Genomic DNA, 17,511 nt, shown 5'->3' on the forward strand with positions numbered 1-17,511 from the left:
CAACCCGGCGGCTGTAATTCCACATTTAGAGGACTGTTCTTGGTATCACAGGAAAATGCAAACGACAGGCAAAGGGAGACCAGTGACGCTAATAAAGCTCAAGCTTCAGGGCCTGTAACTTTCAGGACCCTTTCCTCGACTCTGAACTACTTTGTACAGTTCTGCTGAGATGTGGTTGCCGTCCAATATAGTGCACGTTGAAGTGTGCTGTTTGCTAAATACTGATGGAAGTATGTGTGCACTACGAAACCATCATCACGATCAAGATTATGAACCTAACCACCATTCACCAAGTGTTCTGCTCTAACCATTGATCTGCTTTCATTGATCGCTACAGATCAGTGTCACTTTCTAGAGTTGTATATAAACGGAAGCACACAGCAAGTCCCCTTTCTTTGCCTGGCCTCTTTCACTCGGCGTATTTGTTTTGAGATTCATCCACGTTGCTGAGTATACAACAACTCGTTGCTTTTGATGCTCAGCGGTATTCTAGCGGATGCACCAGTCTGTCCCTGTTCTAAACACAAACTGCTAGTTTTATCTTTTCTCTTTTAAAGAGATTTTAAAAATGGCACACGCTCAGGACCCCTGAAAAACCTGGGTCCTCCCACAGGGAGAGTTAGGACATCGGTCCGACGGGCGCCGAGGTGAACTGGGTGGCGAGACGCGCGCAGAGCTCCAGCGCTGGGCGGGCTGGAAGGGGCGTCCCCGCCACCTGGGGCGCGGGGTCCGGGGGCGGGCCGGAGCGCCGCTCTGTGCCCTGCGCGGGCACTCGCCTCCTCATCACCTCTTTGAAGGTGGGTGATCTCAATGCTCCCACTTACAAATGAGTAAACTGAGGCACAGCGGCGCTCAGGACTCAGCCAAGGTCACGCAGCTATTGATGGAAGTTTCACGGCAGCCCATCACAGGAAACAGGACGGGAAAGCTCCGCACCGAAGGCTGAGCGGTGTGATGGGTGCTTTGTGGTTTTCTGAACTTTCGGATGTATCTAGTCCTGGTTTCCTATCGGTGTGTAACAAAGGAAAAGCCCTCCGGGGGAGTGCGAGTCGCGCACGGCGCAACCCCACTCGCAGCCCCCTGCCCGCGCCGGGAACCCCGCGCGCGCGGACGCTCGGCCCGGCCGGCCCTTCCCCGGCGGACGTCAGGGCGCGGGGCCGGAAGTCGAGCGCGGGGCGGTGCCGAGCGCTCTCGGCGGGAGAAGCGCCGTTGCAGCCGTTGAGGCGGCGGCGGCGGCGGCGGCTCCGCACCCAGGGCTCCAGATGGAAGGGGCGCCAGGTCCCGGGCCGGGCCTCTGCTGCAAGCCCGGCGGGCGGCTCGACATGAGCCACGGCTTCCTGCACCACATCCGACGGAACCAGCTCGCTCGGTACCGCCCCGCCCCGCGCCGCTGCCGCCACCCCCGGCCCGGCCCGGCCCGGCCCGACCGCCCCTGACTCCCGCTCGGCTCCCCGCAGGGACGACTACGACAAGAAGGTGAAGCAGGCGGCCAAGGAGAAGGCGAGGAGGCGGCACACGCCCGCGCCGACGCGGCCGCGAAAGCCCGACCGGCAGGTGTACCTGCCGCGCCACCGAGGTGAGGCCGCCCGCCCCGCCTGCCTCCTCGAGCCCCCGCGCTCCTCTGGCCCCAGGCCCTCTGCCTCGACGCACTCCTCTTTTCTATATGGAAAGAAACCCTTCTTATCCCCCAAGGCTCAGTTCATCTGGTCCCTTCCCGCAACCTCCGCCTCGAGGCTCCCCATCGCCGCCCAGTTGATTCTCCCCGCAGAACAGGGAGGGTTCAAGTTAGGCATCGCTATTGCTGGACATACCTGGGAGTCTGCAAGAAGTGGTCTGCTGGTTTGCCCCACCATACTTTATTTTCGTATTCTCACCACCTAACAGAAGAAAAAGTTTGGCACAGCACTAGGCAAACAAGACATAATTGTGGATTGAGGCCCAAACCCAGTTAATAGCCTTTTCCCCCAGCTTCCCTGCGACCCAGAGATTACAGTAGTTAAGATAGGAGACTAAATTTGTTGAGACTCCCTTAAAGCGTTGTTAGACGTTATGCACGTTAATTCATTTACTTTCCAGAGGACTCCATAGCAAGGGAACTGTTTCACAGTCAGAAGAACAGGTACAGAGAGGTTTAGTAACTCATCTGAGATCTCTGAGAAGTAAATGGCAGAGCCTGGATTTGAACCGAGGGAGAGTGCTATCTGCCTCACCACTGTCTTCCAATGCTGTAGACAAATGTGTGTTGTGTGCCTACTGCGTGATAGGGCTGTGCTGGTCCAGGGGCAGGACTCCTGATGGGCGGCACATTTCACACACACACATTCTGGGTGTGTAAGAAGATTGGGGCTTTCTTTACAGTGTGTGTTCCTGTATCATCTCTGGGCAGGGGCTCCAGCAGCCTTCCCCGCTTCCCTGTCACTCTGGTTCATCCTTCCAGATGGCTCTGTCCACCCAAGCAACCCAGACTGTGAGGAGTCCGGTGAAAGCAGCAGTAGTGGCGGCTCTGAGCCAGAGCCTCCTGGCCATCAGCTCTTCTGCTTAGAATTCGAGGCAGACAGCGGAGACATCACGTCAGTTATCGTGTATCAGGTACGCCTGGTGGAAACAGCTCAGCCTGAAGGTCCTGGGCTGTGGTGGAAATCACTGCCAGACCCCGAGCCACTGTTTTCCTCAGGGCCGGTGGGAAGTGTCTGCTCCACATGGGAGCACAGACTGCTGGGCGATGCTTTTGAGCACCACTTGCTCCTGTGACACAGTGATTCTCATCAGGCACCAGGGAGGGCTCATGGCCCCAGTTAAGAGTCACTATTACAGGGGACACCTGGGAAATGACAGGCACTGGCAAGAAGTTGTGAGTCAGACGGAGTTCTGTGAGAGTGTTGTCTAGGGACAGGGCTGGTCGCCTTTCCAGAACAGGCCCGGCCCTGAGCTTCCTGACTCTTCCTCCACGTAGGATGATGACCCAGGAAAGGTGAGTGAGGAGGTATCAGCACACACGCCTCTGGATCCACCCATGCGAGAGGCCCTCAAGTTGCGCATCCAGGAGGAGATTGCAAAGCGCCAGAGCCGACACTGACCAGGCTGGACTCGCTGCCCAGGGAGCTGGCCCCTAGTTCGGAGGTGCCAGGACCAGTCTGGGCTGATCTTGAGTCCCACCCACCCCCACCGAAAGCTGCCACGGTCACAGGAAAAGGGCATTGCAGGAACCATACCTGGCCACGTCCCTTGTAGCCATTCTTTCTTTTGTGTTGGCCTACTTGACCAGACTAATATTCTGGAATTTTTTGAGCTTTCTGTTTGGTTGGCTTGATGTTCTGGAAGCCAAGACTCCAGAGAGAGCTGCGGTTCATGAAGCCTTCTGCCAACGTGCTGCTTTCTTACAGAGATCCCATGCCTCAGGACACCTGGCCGCCGCTGCTCCGCCCAGCTCTGTGAGCTGTGTTCGTTATAATTCCTTTATTCCACGCTTCTGCTCACTTCCGTCTGTGCTTTCCTAGATCTTCTTTTTAGCTGTTTCTTCTTGTCTTTCCCTCATCTTTTTGTCTCCAAATCCATCAGTTCTACCCCATCCCCACCTCCCAACGTGACTATGCACCTACAGCTGCTCAGGACTTTGGACGTGGGGGGCTCCGGAGGGTCTACCTTTCTGACAAGCACTCCCAGTGTTTCTGCTACCAATCAAGTGGGAGAGCATCTTCTTTGAGGCCCACTTGCAATCATGGCTCCCTCCCCTTCCACAGCTTTTGCAGGTTTCTCTCACACCCCACTGCTCCACAGGGTCTAGATAAGGGGACTTGGAAAGATGATCCTGGAACTAAACTGCAAGGATTTCTTGCAACAAAACCTGCCTTGGCTAGACTGTAGAGTTCCAGCTTCCAGAGTTGTCCCTAGCTCTGAACAGACCACCTTTTGCTCAGGCTAAAAGGGAATTACCAACACAAGTTTGAAACTGCGTTTCCAAATGTGGTAACAGTCTTGAGCGTACATGCAAAGGGAAATTCAATATTAGCAATAATTGCCTGTTTGGAACCCTAGTCGGGGGGGGTGGGGGTGTGCAGAACATCACCCCAGAGGAAGTGAAACAAGATTCTGTCACTTGCCCTTCCCCTCCTCTGTGCTTTCTCCTTTCCTACCTCTCAAGAGTATATAAACTCTTAAGAGACCCTGAGGATCTCAGGAATATCACTGCTGTCACCTAAGTGAACATTTTTCCTAATGCAGGATTAGGCTAAAGGCTGAAGTCCATAAGAAGTCCTGTGCACTGCAGTTCCAAGCCACTTCCGTTTTCCAGCAAATGGGCCTGACCCCAGTGACTTGAAGTCTGGGGTTTAAGTGAGCCTGTGAGCACTGAGACTTCAGGCCAAAGTCCCCCTGCGCCAGAGGTTTCTTCACATCAGGGTCTCAAGATCAGTGTGGCTGGTCATTCAGAGCAGCTTTTCTCTTTAAGGACACTCGAGGGCGCTTTTGGTTTGTGCCCTACACCCCTGAAAATCTACCAGCTCAGAAATGGGGCAAGGCAGCTACTTTAAGTACGTCATGAAAATGCAGCAGGTCACAGCTTGCTGGGAAGGTGAGTGAGATGGATAAGTTAGAGGGGCCTGGTTGTGAAGGCACCCAGGGACTGGAGTGCTTCTGACCCACAGAGCCGGCCCAAGGTTAAATGCCTTAAACCTGCCAGTCCTGGGCTCAGTCCTACTTTCAAAGGAAAAAGTCTGCCCTCAGTCAGCCAGGCTGGAAGTGCCTTTTGACTTACACGGTTAACTAACTATGCTCCGGAGCCTCCTGGGTCGAGGAGATGATGCCATGCTCTGTCCCCAGTCTCTCTGCAGCTCAGAGGACCAATCACTTTAGTCTTCCAGCTCTTCAGCTGATCTTCTGACTTGGAGATAGGGTTTCCCTGGAACCTTCAGTTACTGAGCCTAGAAATACTTTTTGGATTCATCATCTCACAGCTCGATGGCCTGGTTCTGGATTTCTTAAGAGAATTTAGAAACAAGACCAGAAGAGGAGGCAGGGGGCATGGCCCCTGAAATTTTAGCCCCCATCCCTGTTTTGTGAGAAGTGGGTACCTATCCTATCCTGTGTGTTTGTCACGTCGTCCTCACTCACAGGTAAGAGCCTGATGGGAACATCTTGCTTGTAAACTTTTTCTTGAGGGACTTGGCTTATCAAGTGCATATAAAGTACTTCCCACTCAAGAAAGCATTCTAATTCTTAGCTAATTTAGGCCACATGACTATAGAGCACTAAGCCTGGTACTTAAGTGAGACATTGTCCTTCCAAGCGGGCCTCTTGGTGGTGTGATTGCTGTTGCTCCAGGCGTGTCTGAAATGCTTCTCTAGTGATGGCCCTCAGCCCGCTGACAGCCTTATTGCTCAGACTCATTGCTTCTGCCACACCTCATCCCAGTCCAAGATGGTCCCTTCCAGTTTATTTGCCAGCCTTGCCTCCCAATGTCTTTTAGCTCTTTTTAAAAATCAGCATTTTGCCATCAAGGAGCATGTTCCAGAGCATTTCTGAGAGGCTCTAGAGATGCCCCAAAGACAATGTGCTATTTGGTGCAGTGGCAACAGTGTTAGACTGGCTGGAGCCTTCCAGCAGGCTGCTTCCGAATCAACACTCATTTGACTAGATGTGTTCCCAGCTGCTGGGGAAAAAGAAAGTCTGGTAGCCTGACAGGCACATCTCATGTTCACCCAAAATGCAGCGTTCGTCCCTTACTGAGGGTAAGCCTTGGGTTTTAAGGCTTTGTGTTTCCTGGGCCGCAGTGGGAGATGTTACAAATAGAAGAAAGTTGGGATTTGCAGGGGCTTTGGCCTGTGCAAGAGTCAACACTAAAGCTTGAGTTCCAGCCAGTTGGCAAGCATGGAAGTCTTTGAAGAATGTAATGCAAGAAGGGAAAAGAAGAATGTAAAGCTTTTTGTCCTGAGTGAGTAGGAGGCCAGCTCGTATCACCAACATGGTCAATAACAAATGCCTCTCCCTGTGGACAAGCCTCTGCATGGCCCACTTTGAGGGGCACTGCCATCTAGAGATCAGCCCGTGGAGCTGGAAGAAACCCTCTGGGATGGCAAGCATCCAGCCTGCTGTGCATTTGGCAGGGTCCGTGGATGGTAGGGTCGGGATCCCCAGCTGGTTCACAAATGTCAGTGAGGCCTTTGCAGATAGAAGAATAAGGACAAACTGCTTTGCTACCTCTGAGCCTTCTTTGGGGAGAATCACCGTGGAATGTTGACAGTTGTCTGAAACGTTTTAAGCTCCCTTGTTGAATTCCTGTCCTGTCCCTGCGGAATCAAATGACCAAGAAGCCATAGGCACCCGCCCCAAATTTCCCCAGCAGCTGGAGTGATGCCAGAAGGGAAAAGAGTGAATGGCTCCTCTGCCTTCTTGGAGCCACCCGAATGCGAGGCCGGTTGCACTAGTTGTGTTGTGTTAAATGTATAAAAAGCCATACATTCTTCTGTTTTCTCATTTCCAATGTTCTGTGTGGATGAATAAAGTGAATTGTGCGAATTATTTGAAAATCCTGGAAGGAAGGTACTTTTCAAATACAGTATTGTTTTTAACCAATAAACATACTATTTTTGCCAAGAGTTGTGAAATCACTTGTGTACATAGGGAACTGAAGGTTACATGCCCTGAAGCCACTCAGCACCACAGAATCAGCACTTGGAATCTTGTTTCTAGTTCTGCCTATTTTAAGAACTGTCCTGGTGGGAGCATAACAACTAGACTCATGTGGCATTAGAGCTGGAAGGGAATTTTAAAGACACTTGGTCCAATTTCTCACCTGATAATGCAATTCCTCCCAACCGGTGACCCATAAAGGGCCTAAAATCATCCTATTTTAGGGACTACTCAGACGGCCATATTAAGCCAAAATCTGCCTCCTTGTCAAGGCTCTGGAGTGCTGGTCTTGCCCACCATTTGGTGAAAGGACAGCCAGTTTAGAACCTGAGTGGTCCGCTCAGGCCCTCCCCATGATGATGGTTGGAGAGGAATGGAAACCCAGCTCAGTGGGGTATAGTAAGTGTTGATTAAGAATCGCAAAGCTTCTAATGAAGGAGGAAATGCTGAGAGTTCACAGCATCATCGGGCAGATGAGAAAAATGTGCCTACTCCAGTGGGAACACACCTGGGCAGGAAAGTGGTGCTTCTCTATAAATTAAAAAAAAAAGGCACTCCTTTGTCCTGGGGCGCAGAGTATGGCCAGCAGGGGGTGGACTGGATTTTTATACCCAGCTGGACCTTCAGCTGGGTATTCTTGTACAGCGACCACTGCACAACCATACTTCTTAATCCTGTTTTAAGTACTTGTCCTGACGCAGTTTGGAAAAGGGCTTTCCGACAGTTTTCCTGTTTCCATTTTTACCTCCCACTAGGTCCAAAAGTGTTTCTCCTTCCTCAAGCCATTGTCCAGTTTATCTGCTCCCATTTCCCCCACAGGACAAGGCCCTGTTTCTCCGTATTATCTATCTCACCAATGCTGCCAAACTCAAGCACCTCTGCTCCTGGCAGCCTGGGCCCATGCTTCCTTCATGTCAAGGTCTTTCAGCCCCAGTGTTGTCTCACAAGGACTCCAACAGATGCCGGGCTGCCGGTTAGAATGCCAGGCACACTTCTGGTGTGTGTAAGAAGTATTGCTTTTAATCCAGAGTGTCCAGGAGGGCACCTTTGGTCAATTAAGCGTGGACGAAGAATGTCGCCTGCCATATCAGTAAATAAAGGACATTGTGGCCCTCAAGCCAGCAGCCACCCCCCACTGTGCACCCTGAGGGGATCCAGATGGAGAAAAGCAGGTTACTGGCCCTAGATTGTTAAGGCGCTAATCAGAGGAATGACTTCAGTGAGTCCAGACTCGAACCTTCCCTTACCTTGAAAAGTGCTAAATTCATTATCTTGTCTGGCTTTCTTTAGTTAACAGTCATCTTTCAATGTTCAGACTATCTGGTTTTTGATGTAAAAACTCCTATATCCTGGCTCCTCCCATACCTCTTCTGAACAATCTCAAAGCTGTCTGAAAGGCTGCCTCCAAGACTTGAGTCCTCAGAAAGTCTGCAGAATAAAACGTAATTCTCAACTCTTAGGCTGTTCATTTTTTTCAGTTGACATTAGTTTTGGTAAGCCATTGGGTATTTTATCACCACACTGCCCTGTTTGCTTTTTCCCAAACTGCTCCGGGTCTCCCGCCTTCCTCTCCTGTCTCTTGCCTACCAACACCTGGCCATGTGTGTCTACTTGGAATGGATATTGTTTCAAGTAATTGCTCAGCAGTCAGGAAACATGTTTTGGACACTGACTTCTGGACAGTACTCTGTGTACTTGTACCTTTGAAAATAAAAAGTATCTGATCAAAGTAGCCCTCCTCCAGAGTTTGCTGAGCCGAGGGAAGCAGAAGCCAAATCCAGGGCGCTTGAATTTCTTAAGCAACAGCCAAGGCTTTGTGCTTGCCTCTCTGCAGACCCGCCTCGCCTTGAACAGAGGCAGGCACGGGCGCCACAGAGAGGTAGGCTCCCTGAAGTCTCTCTGTCGGCCAGTCCAGGCTGCAAAATGTGCCCAGGGGTTCAGGGAGGCTCCCTCCAGCCACGTGCACGATGACACTCACATGGGCAGCTGGAAGGCGGTGCCCGCAGGAGCAGGGCAAGCGGGCATCCTAGCCTTCTGGCGTCCCGGGTCGGCGCCTCCGCTCCGGTCCCACGCCCCCGCCCCCCGGACCCCCGAAGTCCAAGCGCCGCCCACCTGTGCGGCGTGAGGCGGGCGCGGGGGCTCGGGAATTGTAGTCTCCGGCTGGGCGCGGGCGCCGGGGCCGGGCCGGCGCGGACTCCACGTCCCGGCGGGCGGCGCGGCGCGGCCCGGGGCGCCGGGGGCGGGGCCGCTCGGCCCTTTAAACCATTCAGGGCCGCTCCGAGGGCCGCAGCCGGGACGGCGCCACGCGGGGGTTGAGCAGGGCGCGGTGGCGGGGCGCTCGGGGAGGTGCGTACTGGGCCCCTTCCTCTCCCGGGACCTCCAGGGATCACCTGCGGGCACGGGACCCCGGGTCCAGCGGACTCGCAGGGCGTGGGCTCCGGGCGCCCACGCGGGCGGGGGCCGGGCTGGGCTTCCCACGTGAACCCGCCCCTTCCCCGCGGCGCCGGTGGTCAGGTGGATGCGGGCGGGCAGCCGCGCCTCCACCGGGCCCCGGACCCCCTTCCCATGCTTCCCTTGGCGTGGCCCCCTGGACTGTCCTGACGCCAGCCTCTCCCAGCCCAGAACCCTCAGGCGAGGGAGTAGGACTCTCCAAATCTTAGAGCCCCGCGGCATCTGAACATCTGGGTGGAGCGCGGAGGCCCCCCGGTAGGTGCCGAAGAGTGTCCACGTTTCGGCGTGGGCGCAGCCCCAAGTGTGGGCGCTCAGAGCCGCAGCGGGAGCCCTAAATCTGGCGTTGATCATCTTCCTCTCCCCCGCAGCGGCTTTGGCCAGTCAGTAGACCCTGGACTTTGACCTGTCTCTCTCCACCAGGCCCGGGCAGCTGATGGTTTTGGCCAAGTATCCTGAGGTAGCTGGGCTAACCTCCTCCTCCCCACCTACCTCTTGTCCTCCTCCCCACACCACCACCACCCTGGCTTCCCTTCCTCATGACCGCCTGGATCCTCCTTCCTGTCAGCCTGTCAGCATTCTCCATCACTGGCCTATGGACTGTGTAAGTAAAGAGGGGGAGGGGGAAGGTAACTAGGGGACAAAATGGACCCAGCCTGAGGAGGGACGAGGCCCAGCCAGGACCCAACAGGAGCCTCATGGCACACACAAAGTCCCTTGTCCTGTTGCAGGCTCCCAGGTGGTACCCAGGGTCACTCTGGCTGCCTCCAAAGCCTGGCCTAGTGCCTGGGCACACAGCCCCTTGGGACAAGCTGGCACCACTGCTGTCCAGCAGGGTGGCCCTGATGGACAGACTTTTAGCCAAGGCAACTTCCAGAGGTCTTGTGGTTTGGGGCCATGCAGTGGGTTTTAGTGTAGTGTCAAGCTGCAGGGCCAACCCCAGCTTGAGTCCCCAGCAAAGACAATAAGGCTGATTCAGGGCAGAACCAAAGGAGAAGAGTCAGCGGGGGCAGGCTGGGTGCGTCATGGGGGCCAGGTGACAGTTGTGCTCCCGCAGGTATGCCATGGCCGTGATGAACCACCACGTGTGCCCCGTGGAGAACTGGTATGGCGCACTCTGCAGACAGCTTCACTCTAAAGCTCCCTTCATCTCTGTTTCCTCTTGGGCCGGGGCTGCCTCGAGCCAGATGGAGACACTGGGCCTCACTGCTCTTCTCTGACATTGGCAGCGCCTGCCTCTCCCCAGGCATGGCTTCGTGCCCACCTACCTGCTTCTCACCATCGTTCACCCCTTTGGCTTCTGTCTCAGGCGGGCCCTGGGAAGTGGCCTGTTCTGCCCCTGCCGAGGGAGGTCTGGGAGGGTGGTCTCCAAGCAGCCTGAGGCTACAGGCCAAGGGCCTGGGGGAACCCCTTCCCCCCTAGTCTACTCTCTGTCCTGCCTGTCAGGTCCTACAACGAATCCTGCTCTCCTGACCCCACTGAGCCAGGGGGCCCCAAGACCTGCTGTACCCTGGATGATGTCCCCCTCATCAGGTAAGGCCTAGAAACCAGGCAGGTCAGGGAGACACAAGGCCCTCAAGCAAAGGCCTGTCCCTGAGTCACAGGAATAATAATTCTCTCAAGAGCACTTAATTACAATACTACTTCCCAATTACTATGTGCCGGACATTGTGCTGAATGCTTTACATGCATAAGGCCATTTAATCCTCCCAGCATTGAGGCAGCTGTTGTTTCACCATTTTATAGGCAGGGAAACTGAGACCAAGCTATGTTGTCCATCCAGGTCACTAAGCTGTAAGTGGAGGCACCTGGATTTAAGTTCAGGCTCCTCTGATTGCCCTGCCCAGGTTCTGGCTTAAGGAAAGCCAGACTAGCTGCAGGCCTTGCCAGTCTCAGGGAGTCCAAGGAGTCTCGAGGTCTGCTGAGCCATCCTGGGCATTCCCTAACCCGATACACACGAGCTCTGCCTTGAAGGGGATGGGTGCGGCCAGCCTAGGGCCAAGTGTTTGTGAGGGACACTGGCCTTTCTCACACATCAGTGGCTTGCCTGCTGGGGAACAGGCGCAGATAAGGCACAGGAGAGCAGGTAGGCCAGAACGGGGGCCTTCCAGTGCTCCGGCCCCTGCCTCACTCTGTCCTCGCCCCCTCCTCTCAGCAAGTGCGGCACATACCCTCCAGAGAGTTGCCTCTTCAGCCTCATTGGCAACATGGGTGCTTTCATGGGTGAGTTGTGCTCTCAGCACCCCTCCCCCCCAGCCCAGTCCAGCCCACTGTCACACCCAGTCCCCAGAAAGGCCCAGGAAGCCCTGGCCTCGCCCAGCCCACCCCACTAAGCGCTAAGGCTAGACTGGCCACTTCTCTCCTGTTCCTCGAAGGCCAAAGGCTGGCTCCCACACGGCCACCCTGCTGCCCCAAGCCTGAGGAAGCCCAGTTCCCCGCCTGCCCTTCTGTTCCCTTCCGGCCCTCAGTGTATCTGGGGGGAAGCTGGCGGGCTAGCCTGGCCGGGTCAGGGCCAGAGGAAGTTGCCAGCCCCACCTGTGCTCTCCTCCCCCAGTGGCCCTGATCTGCCTCCTGCGCTATGGGCAGCTGCTGGAGCAGAATCGTCATTCCTGGGTTAACACCACGACGCTCATCACAGGCTGCACCAACGCCGCGGGCCTTGTGGTAGTCAGCAACTTTCAGGTGTGCCCCGCCTGGCTGCCTCTTGAACTCCCCCTAACAGGGCTGGGCTGTCTGCAGGGGCCCTCCGTTTCCTGAGGGTTGACTCGTGGCAGGAGCAGCCCCTCAAGGTTGGAGTGGGGACGGGAGGGCCTGGGAGGGAAAGATGGGAGAAGAGGGGAGGACAGGTGGTGTGAAGGGGGTGGGGAGTAGGGCTGCTTCACAGATCAGCCCCGTCTGGGCCCAGGTGGATCACGCTAAGTCTCTGCACTACGTGGGAACTGGCGTGGCCTTCACCGCCGGCCTGCTCTTTGTCTGCCTGCACTGTGCCCTCTCCTACCATGGGGCCACTGCCCCCCAGGACCTGGCTGTGGCCTACCTGCGGATCCTGCTGGCAGCTATCGCCTTTGTCACTCTGATCCTCAGTATCCTTCCAGGACAGGGCAGCCAGGAACAACTCCTGTAGCCCAGGGCCCCTCCCACCCAAGATGAGGGGGTGGAGGGCGGTCACCCCTGCCCAGTGTGGTCTTCTGCTTCCCCTCCCGGTAGGCGAGGCCTGGTCCTATGCCCCAGCCTAGTCATATACCTGGGGAGCAGAAAGGCTGTCCCCAGGCTCCTGCACATCCTACTGAACGTTTCCTTAGCCCCATCCCAGATGGTGTCTTCTTCATCCACGAGAGCTCCCAGCTGCAGCACGGGGCAGCCCTGTGTGAGTGGGTATATGTCATCGACCTCCTCATTTTCTACGGTACCTTCAGCTACGAGTTCGGGGCAGTCTCCTCAGAGACACTGGTGGCTGCGCTGCAGCCTGCCCCCGGCCGGGCCTGCAAGTCCTCCGGGAGCAGCAGCGCCTCCACGCACCTCAACTGTGCCCCTGAGAGCGTTGCCATGATCTGAGGTCTGGGGAGGATGGCTGGTCCGGCCTCCACAGCTCCCCGACCCTGTCGCTCCTTTGCATTTATTTTGTACCAAAAAACAATCCTGAGAAAGTATTCTGTTGGGACGCAGGCTTCCTCGCTCCTGGAGGAGTGGCCATCCCACACCCACCTGTGCCATAGAGGAGCGGGCCCTGGCACTGCCCGAGCACAGCCCGCTCCCCACACCACAGTGTTGTTTTTACGTTTTAAGGTCACGTATCCTCATTCACCCAGCCAGCCCTTCAGGTGCCTTCTACTCCCCAGTGCCAAAGCCAGACCACTGGGGTTTCCTGCTGCAGGAATTGGGGGCTGGGAACAGCAAGAGAGAGAAAGTTGGGGGGCAGGGGTAAGCACTCTTAGTCGGTGGAAAGGCCCATTTTTGGGTCCACTGAGCTGCCCTGGGATTCTTCGCTCTGCCCCCTTTCTTTAGGGCAAATAACACAGCAGAACCACGTGGGTATTTTAGTATTTTTTTTTTATATCTATTAAAAGAATTCTAATTTGCATGTTTGTAGTCTGTTCTGGAGAGTTGGAGAGGACCTGATCCAGGACGGCTCTCTCTAGGCAAAGGATGTGAAGAAGTCCCTGCCCCGCCAGGGAGGTCCTGAGTGCCCGCTGCTGTTTCTGAGTAGGGACGCCAAGTGCTGTCCAAATCCGCCTCAAGGGCTTGAAGCCCTTTCTGGGCCTTTAAATAGTGCAGAGCTGACCTGACCGTTTCACACTTCCTACCCTGCTCAGAGTCTGCTTTGACGTTTGACTCCATAGCAGGGGATATGAGGAAGGACCTGCAAGTCCCTTCTGACTTCAAATGTTAGAAGTGATTTTTTGCAGCGAAGTTAAAGAAAGCTCCTGGGATTCTAAGGTTGACTAAAGATTGCAGGGGGAGGGAGATGTTGACTAGTTTTTCTTTACCATCTTTAAGCAACTACTGAATGCCAGGCCCTAACACATTTTACTTGCCAACCACAGACACGTGGGCCTAGGCCCTGGCTGGTCCAGTGGCTGGGTTCTTGACCTGGGCTCTACTGCCCTCAGGCTTGGCAGGCAGGGATCCGCAGCCTGGTACTCTCTGCAGTTCAGGACCACCTTCCCCAAGAGCGGTCGACAGAGTGGAGGGTACAGAGCCCCTGCCCAGGCCTGTGAGCAACGCAGCCGCAGGATGGGTAAAGAAACCTTTAATGAGATTTGAGGCACAAGAGGAAGATGCTGTGGGGGATGGATGCTCAGCCCCATCCACCTCATGTGTACATGGCTCCATGGAGGTTCTCCAGTCGGTGCTTCTGCTGCTGCTTGCGAGCCTGAAGGAAAGAAAGTGTGCTGGGCATGGGCCATACCTGAAGGCCTGTCGGTCAAGGGGTAGAGTAGCCATCGTGAGGCTGGCTTTCACTGTTTTCAGGCCCCTAACATCTTCATTGCCAAGGCTCTGGCTCCTCAGCAAAGTCACTGGGAAGGCGGCCAGAGTCAGGGACCGTGAGGCCTACTCAGGCCTGCTGAGGTGGGGAACGAGAGCACTAAGGATAAGAACTCAGGGAGCCCCATTACCACCCCCTCCACTTACCCAGCCCCTACCTTATCTCGTCTGTGTTCCTCATAAGTGTCATCATCAGTGGGTAGCTCATGGCGGCACAGGGGACAGGAGTTTGTCTGAGAAAAGCAGTGCAGTGTACCAGCCCTGGTCTGGTCTTCATGAGCTAATATCCGTCCCCGGCTCCCAACTCCCACCCCTACTCCTCTCCTGTCTCTGATTCTCCCAGTAGACCATACACAGAAAGAGTCTAGAAAACTGGGCCCAGGGCAGGGGGGGTGCTGGGAGAAAGGACGCAGTCAGTACCTTGCTCAGCCAGGGCAGAATGCAGTTGGAATGGAAGAGGTGATGGCAAGGCATCTCAATGGCAGTCTCCTCCTCCTCAAATTCCAAAAGACACACGGGGCACTTGAGCTCTTTAGGAGGGAGTGCTGATCAGGAGAGTTGCTATAGGCCCTACCTCCCAGCTCCCGCTCCTGAAGGATACTCCTGCCCCAACCTGGCCTGGAAAACTGAGAGGCCACACCATAGTCTGGCTCCAGATGATGTGGGTCTGGCAGACCTGCCCCAAACAGTGGAAAGAATTAGTGTTCTCACCAGCCTGAGAGCCCCTGATGACTGTCCTGGGGAGGTTCTCAACTGCAGTCTTGGCAGCAGGTGGAGGCAAGTGGTGATCCCAGTCTACTACCAACCCCAAGTCTTCAAAGTCCATCCTGTTAAAAAGTGACCTGGGAAGAAGGATGCCAGCTCAGGACCAAAAAAAAAAACAAACAAACTTTCTCTCTGCCCCCACAATCCACTAGGCTTAACTAACAGATGAATACTCTGCCCAACTAGCAGTACTAATAGCTACCCCCTCGTAGTGCTCAGTAGGCAAAAAGCACAGTGGGAAATGGCTTACAGCTGCTATCCGGCAACCGCAAGCACGCAGGCTGTTTATACCCATTCTACACAGGAGGCAGCAGCTCAGAGGAGGAGTTACTTAGGCCACGGAGGAATGACCTAGTAAAGCCAGATTCCAAGTGGCTGTGTGGCTTCCGTGCTTGGTGTTCCTAATGTACCTACTCACACCCACACGGCCTCTACCCCGCCCCCATGACCCGCCTACTCCTGTACTTCCTAGAGTCCACTGCCCTACCGTCCCGATTCCCCTTACTCTCCACCTTCAGTCTTTCCCAGCATCCCCTTGGCCGAGGCTGCTCACGGATGATCCAAATTATCGACTTCCCCCCGAATCTTACCGCCGGAGTAACTCCAGATTATTCATCCGTCCTCCCCAGGATCCGCTACCCCAGATAATCCGCCTTCTGCAGCCAGCCTCAGCCCAGAAACCTGTTGCCTGGGCCCTACCTCCCAGCCCCGCGCACTCACCTTGCGAGCTCCAGCAGCATGTTAGTTCGGGCATCCTGCTGTTGGTCCAACGGCTCGCAGTCGTGTTCATCGAAGTAGGACGCCATGGCAGCGGAGCAGTCTGACACAGCCCTCGGACTCCGCTGGACTGCGGCCTCGCGGGGCTGGCCAATAAACTGGCGAGGTGAGGGAGGACGACCAATCAGAGCATCCAAGAGGCGGGCACAGTAGCCACCGAAAGCGGAAGTATTAATTTTCTCACCTCTGATTGGCTAGAAAAGCCAGGTGACAAAAGGCTGAAGCCAATGGCAGGAGCCGGGGCTAGTCAGACAACATTCGCCTCGGAGTCCCAGCTTGGGGTAAATTCCTGGGAGGGACTTGTAGATCGCGTCCCTAGAGCCCTGAAATGCCAAGTGTCCGGGCTTTAGGGGGTCTTCGATCTGCTCTGCGGCTCAAGAGGGTCTCGGCAGTGCGGATGCTAGCGGCCTCTTAGAAAGAGGGAGGCGCTGGCCCAGGGCTCAAGAGTTCTGCGAGCCTAGGGAAGCCTGGAGTTAGGGCGCTTCCCGCTGCTCTAACCCGTCCCCGCCGGGCACTTCTGCACCCGCTGCGCTCTAGTTGATTCAGGACTTGTCGCTTGACTTCTCCATGACCCCCGCAAAACAAACAAAAATTTCCTGCTCGTTTCTTCTGTGTTAGGCACGATAATAAAGGGTGGGGCAACCTCCTCAACCGAGAGGAGGACGATCCCTGCAGGGAAATCGGGGGGCTTACCAGCCCTCTGAACTATCTGTGTGACCTTTAGCCCATTGCTCAACCTCTCCCCTAGCTTCTGTACAACTAGTGGCTTGAATTAAATAAGTGGTTTGCATCCCTCGCCACCCATAATCTCCCGGAGCGAGAAGAAGGCGGGATTGTAGCTTTAGGGAAAAAAAAACAAAAACCACGTCTGATACTTACCCTCAAAGATTTTGATTTAACTGATCTAGGCCTGCCTGGGCATGGTATTTTTATAAGTTCTGTAGGTGATTCTCTGGTGTGAGGCAAGGTTGAGAACCACTACATTAAATGATTTGGATGACAGCTACCATTTATTTGGCATCTAGAACTATAACATTGATATATATTTTACGTATGGTGTAATTAATCCCCACAATTGTCCTGGGAGCTAAGTATCACTATCCCTTTTTAACATATGTAAACCCCAAGTACCGGAAGTGGCTTGCCTGAATTCACAGGGCCTGTCAGTGGTGTTGCAGACCAAAGTGCAGGCATGTGCTTTCCTCCATCTTTCCCAGGAAAGGCAGGTAACAATGAGCCTAGCGGAAGTAGCCGGCTCTGTGCAGGTACAGTTGCGTACAAATTAAGGGTTTGTTCTTGTTTCTCTGCCAGTAACCCTCACTCCACCTCACAAGGAGCTGCTTCTGTTACACACTTGACCCTGAATTCCCCTTCCCACCCATACTTGAGTTTGAGATGTTAAATAGCCCAGGAAGTGGCTGCCCTGCTTCCCAGGTCTTGGTAGGGCCTTTCCTTTTTCCATGGCCTTTTTCATTACCCAGTGATCTTTCCTGGCACCCTGAAGGCACTATCTGCTTGATTGTATGTGATTCTAGAGCTCTGAAAAGCCCAAATTCTTTCCTACAGGGCAAACTCCAGGCCATCCTTTGTGACTCTGCATTATAGCACCGTGGAAGGAAGCCGTCTGCACGCACTGCCCCATCCCCCACCCACAACCTACAATCTGGTGTAAAGTTTGAGGAAGAATGTGGGCGGAGAGATTGGAGAAGAGGTGCTCAAGGGTCAAAGGTCTCTCTGAGGGTGAGAGCCTTGTAATATAAACATTTTGGAAGTGTTTTCCTCTTTGTCATCCCATCTGGAGTCCCACTGGTCCTCTGAACATCCCAAGACATCAGAAAAGTAATAGATTTCATTCTCAGGGGAACATTCTCAGAGGCACTGGTTGAAGGGTTTGGTTGGGGGGCTGTT

The 17,511-nt window shown here is 54.8% G+C and overlaps 3 protein-coding genes and 1 long non-coding RNA gene across 9 annotated transcripts; 3 read left to right on the forward strand and 1 right to left on the reverse strand.

Annotated features, from left to right (window-relative positions):
* The first annotated feature begins 1,154 nt into the window (after window positions 1-1,154).
* On the forward strand, window positions 1,155-6,591 carry C28H2orf68 (chromosome 28 C2orf68 homolog). 2 transcript variants are annotated; one of them, XR_012503065.1, is made up of 5 exons: window positions 1,155-1,369; window positions 1,458-1,576; window positions 2,438-2,589; window positions 2,954-3,431; window positions 4,222-6,591. XR_012503065.1 is itself a non-coding variant. In XM_074354722.1 (4 exons), the coding sequence occupies exons 1-4, from the start codon at window positions 1,263-1,265 to the stop codon at window positions 3,074-3,076; spliced, it is 501 nt and encodes a 166-aa protein (XP_074210823.1). In that variant the 5' UTR covers window positions 1,155-1,262; the 3' UTR covers window positions 3,077-6,591. The 2 variants fall into 2 exon arrangements, 1 of the variants encoding a protein (XP_074210823.1); XM_074354722.1 differs by having other exon boundaries at window positions 2,954-6,591.
* Window positions 6,592-8,818: 2,227 nt separating this feature from the next.
* TMEM150A (transmembrane protein 150A) lies at window positions 8,819-13,156 on the forward strand. 2 transcript variants are annotated; one of them, XM_074354518.1, is made up of 8 exons: window positions 8,819-8,973; window positions 9,499-9,679; window positions 10,133-10,180; window positions 10,522-10,608; window positions 11,231-11,298; window positions 11,630-11,757; window positions 11,981-12,158; window positions 12,389-13,156. In XM_074354518.1, exons 2-8 carry the CDS (start codon window positions 9,615-9,617, stop codon window positions 12,628-12,630), a joined length of 816 nt encoding a protein of 271 aa, XP_074210619.1. In that variant the 5' UTR covers window positions 8,819-8,973; window positions 9,499-9,614; the 3' UTR covers window positions 12,631-13,156. The 2 variants fall into 2 exon arrangements, with proteins under 2 accessions (XP_074210619.1, XP_074210620.1); XM_074354519.1 differs by lacking the exon at window positions 8,819-8,973 and adding an exon at window positions 9,106-9,333.
* Window positions 13,157-13,810: 654 nt separating this feature from the next.
* RNF181 (ring finger protein 181) lies at window positions 13,811-15,677 on the reverse strand. Of its 4 annotated transcripts, none has more exons than XM_010958930.3 (5): window positions 15,547-15,677; window positions 14,773-14,903; window positions 14,482-14,591; window positions 14,220-14,294; window positions 13,811-13,948 (listed from the first exon to the last, which is right to left on the reverse strand). In XM_010958930.3, the coding sequence occupies exons 1-5, from the start codon at window positions 15,630-15,632 to the stop codon at window positions 13,889-13,891; spliced, it is 462 nt and encodes a 153-aa protein (XP_010957232.1). In that variant the 5' UTR covers window positions 15,633-15,677; the 3' UTR covers window positions 13,811-13,888. The 4 variants fall into 4 exon arrangements, with proteins under 4 accessions (XP_010957232.1, XP_074210623.1, XP_074210622.1 ...); XM_074354521.1 differs by lacking the exon at window positions 13,811-13,948 and adding an exon at window positions 13,956-14,137; XM_074354520.1 differs by lacking the exon at window positions 13,811-13,948 and adding an exon at window positions 13,956-14,140.
* On the forward strand, window positions 15,572-17,379 carry LOC141575416 (uncharacterized). The gene is made up of 2 exons (XR_012502962.1): window positions 15,572-15,709; window positions 17,170-17,379. It is a non-coding gene; the product is annotated as an uncharacterized LOC141575416 (long non-coding RNA).
* The last annotated feature ends 132 nt before the right edge of the window (window positions 17,380-17,511 follow it).

The sequence above is a fragment of the Camelus bactrianus genome, chromosome 28 (genome assembly GCF_048773025.1).
Source record: "Camelus bactrianus isolate YW-2024 breed Bactrian camel chromosome 28, ASM4877302v1, whole genome shotgun sequence".
In the NCBI taxonomy this organism is placed as follows: Eukaryota; Metazoa; Chordata; class Mammalia; order Artiodactyla; family Camelidae; genus Camelus; species Camelus bactrianus.

Bases quoted from the DNA above. Each gene is read 5' to 3' on its own strand.
- C28H2orf68 (XM_074354722.1), top strand. From the start codon at position 1,263: ATGGAAGGGGCGCCAGGTCCCGGGCCGGGCCTCTGCTGCAAGCCCGGC. The intron at 1,577-2,437 runs GTGAGGCCGCCC...TCATCCTTCCAG, and splicing joins GTACCTGCCGCGCCACCGAG to ATGGCTCTGTCCACCCAAGC. The intron at 2,590-2,953 runs GTACGCCTGGTG...TCCTCCACGTAG, and splicing joins CGTCAGTTATCGTGTATCAG to GATGATGACCCAGGAAAGGT.
- TMEM150A (XM_074354518.1), top strand. From the start codon at position 9,615: ATGACCGCCTGGATCCTCCTTCCTGTCAGCCTGTCAGCATTCTCCATC. The intron at 10,609-11,230 runs GTAAGGCCTAGA...CCCTCCTCTCAG, and splicing joins GATGATGTCCCCCTCATCAG to CAAGTGCGGCACATACCCTC. The intron at 11,758-11,980 runs GTGTGCCCCGCC...GTCTGGGCCCAG, and splicing joins TGGTAGTCAGCAACTTTCAG to GTGGATCACGCTAAGTCTCT.
- RNF181 (XM_010958930.3), bottom strand. From the start codon at position 15,632: ATGGCGTCCTACTTCGATGAACACGACTGCGAGCCGTTGGACCAACAG. The intron at 14,592-14,772 runs GTGAGAACACTA...TCCCTCCTAAAG, and splicing joins CATCAGGGGCTCTCAGGCTG to AGCTCAAGTGCCCCGTGTGT. The intron at 13,949-14,219 runs GTAGGGGCTGGG...TCTTTCCTTCAG, and splicing joins AGGAACACAGACGAGATAAG to GCTCGCAAGCAGCAGCAGAA.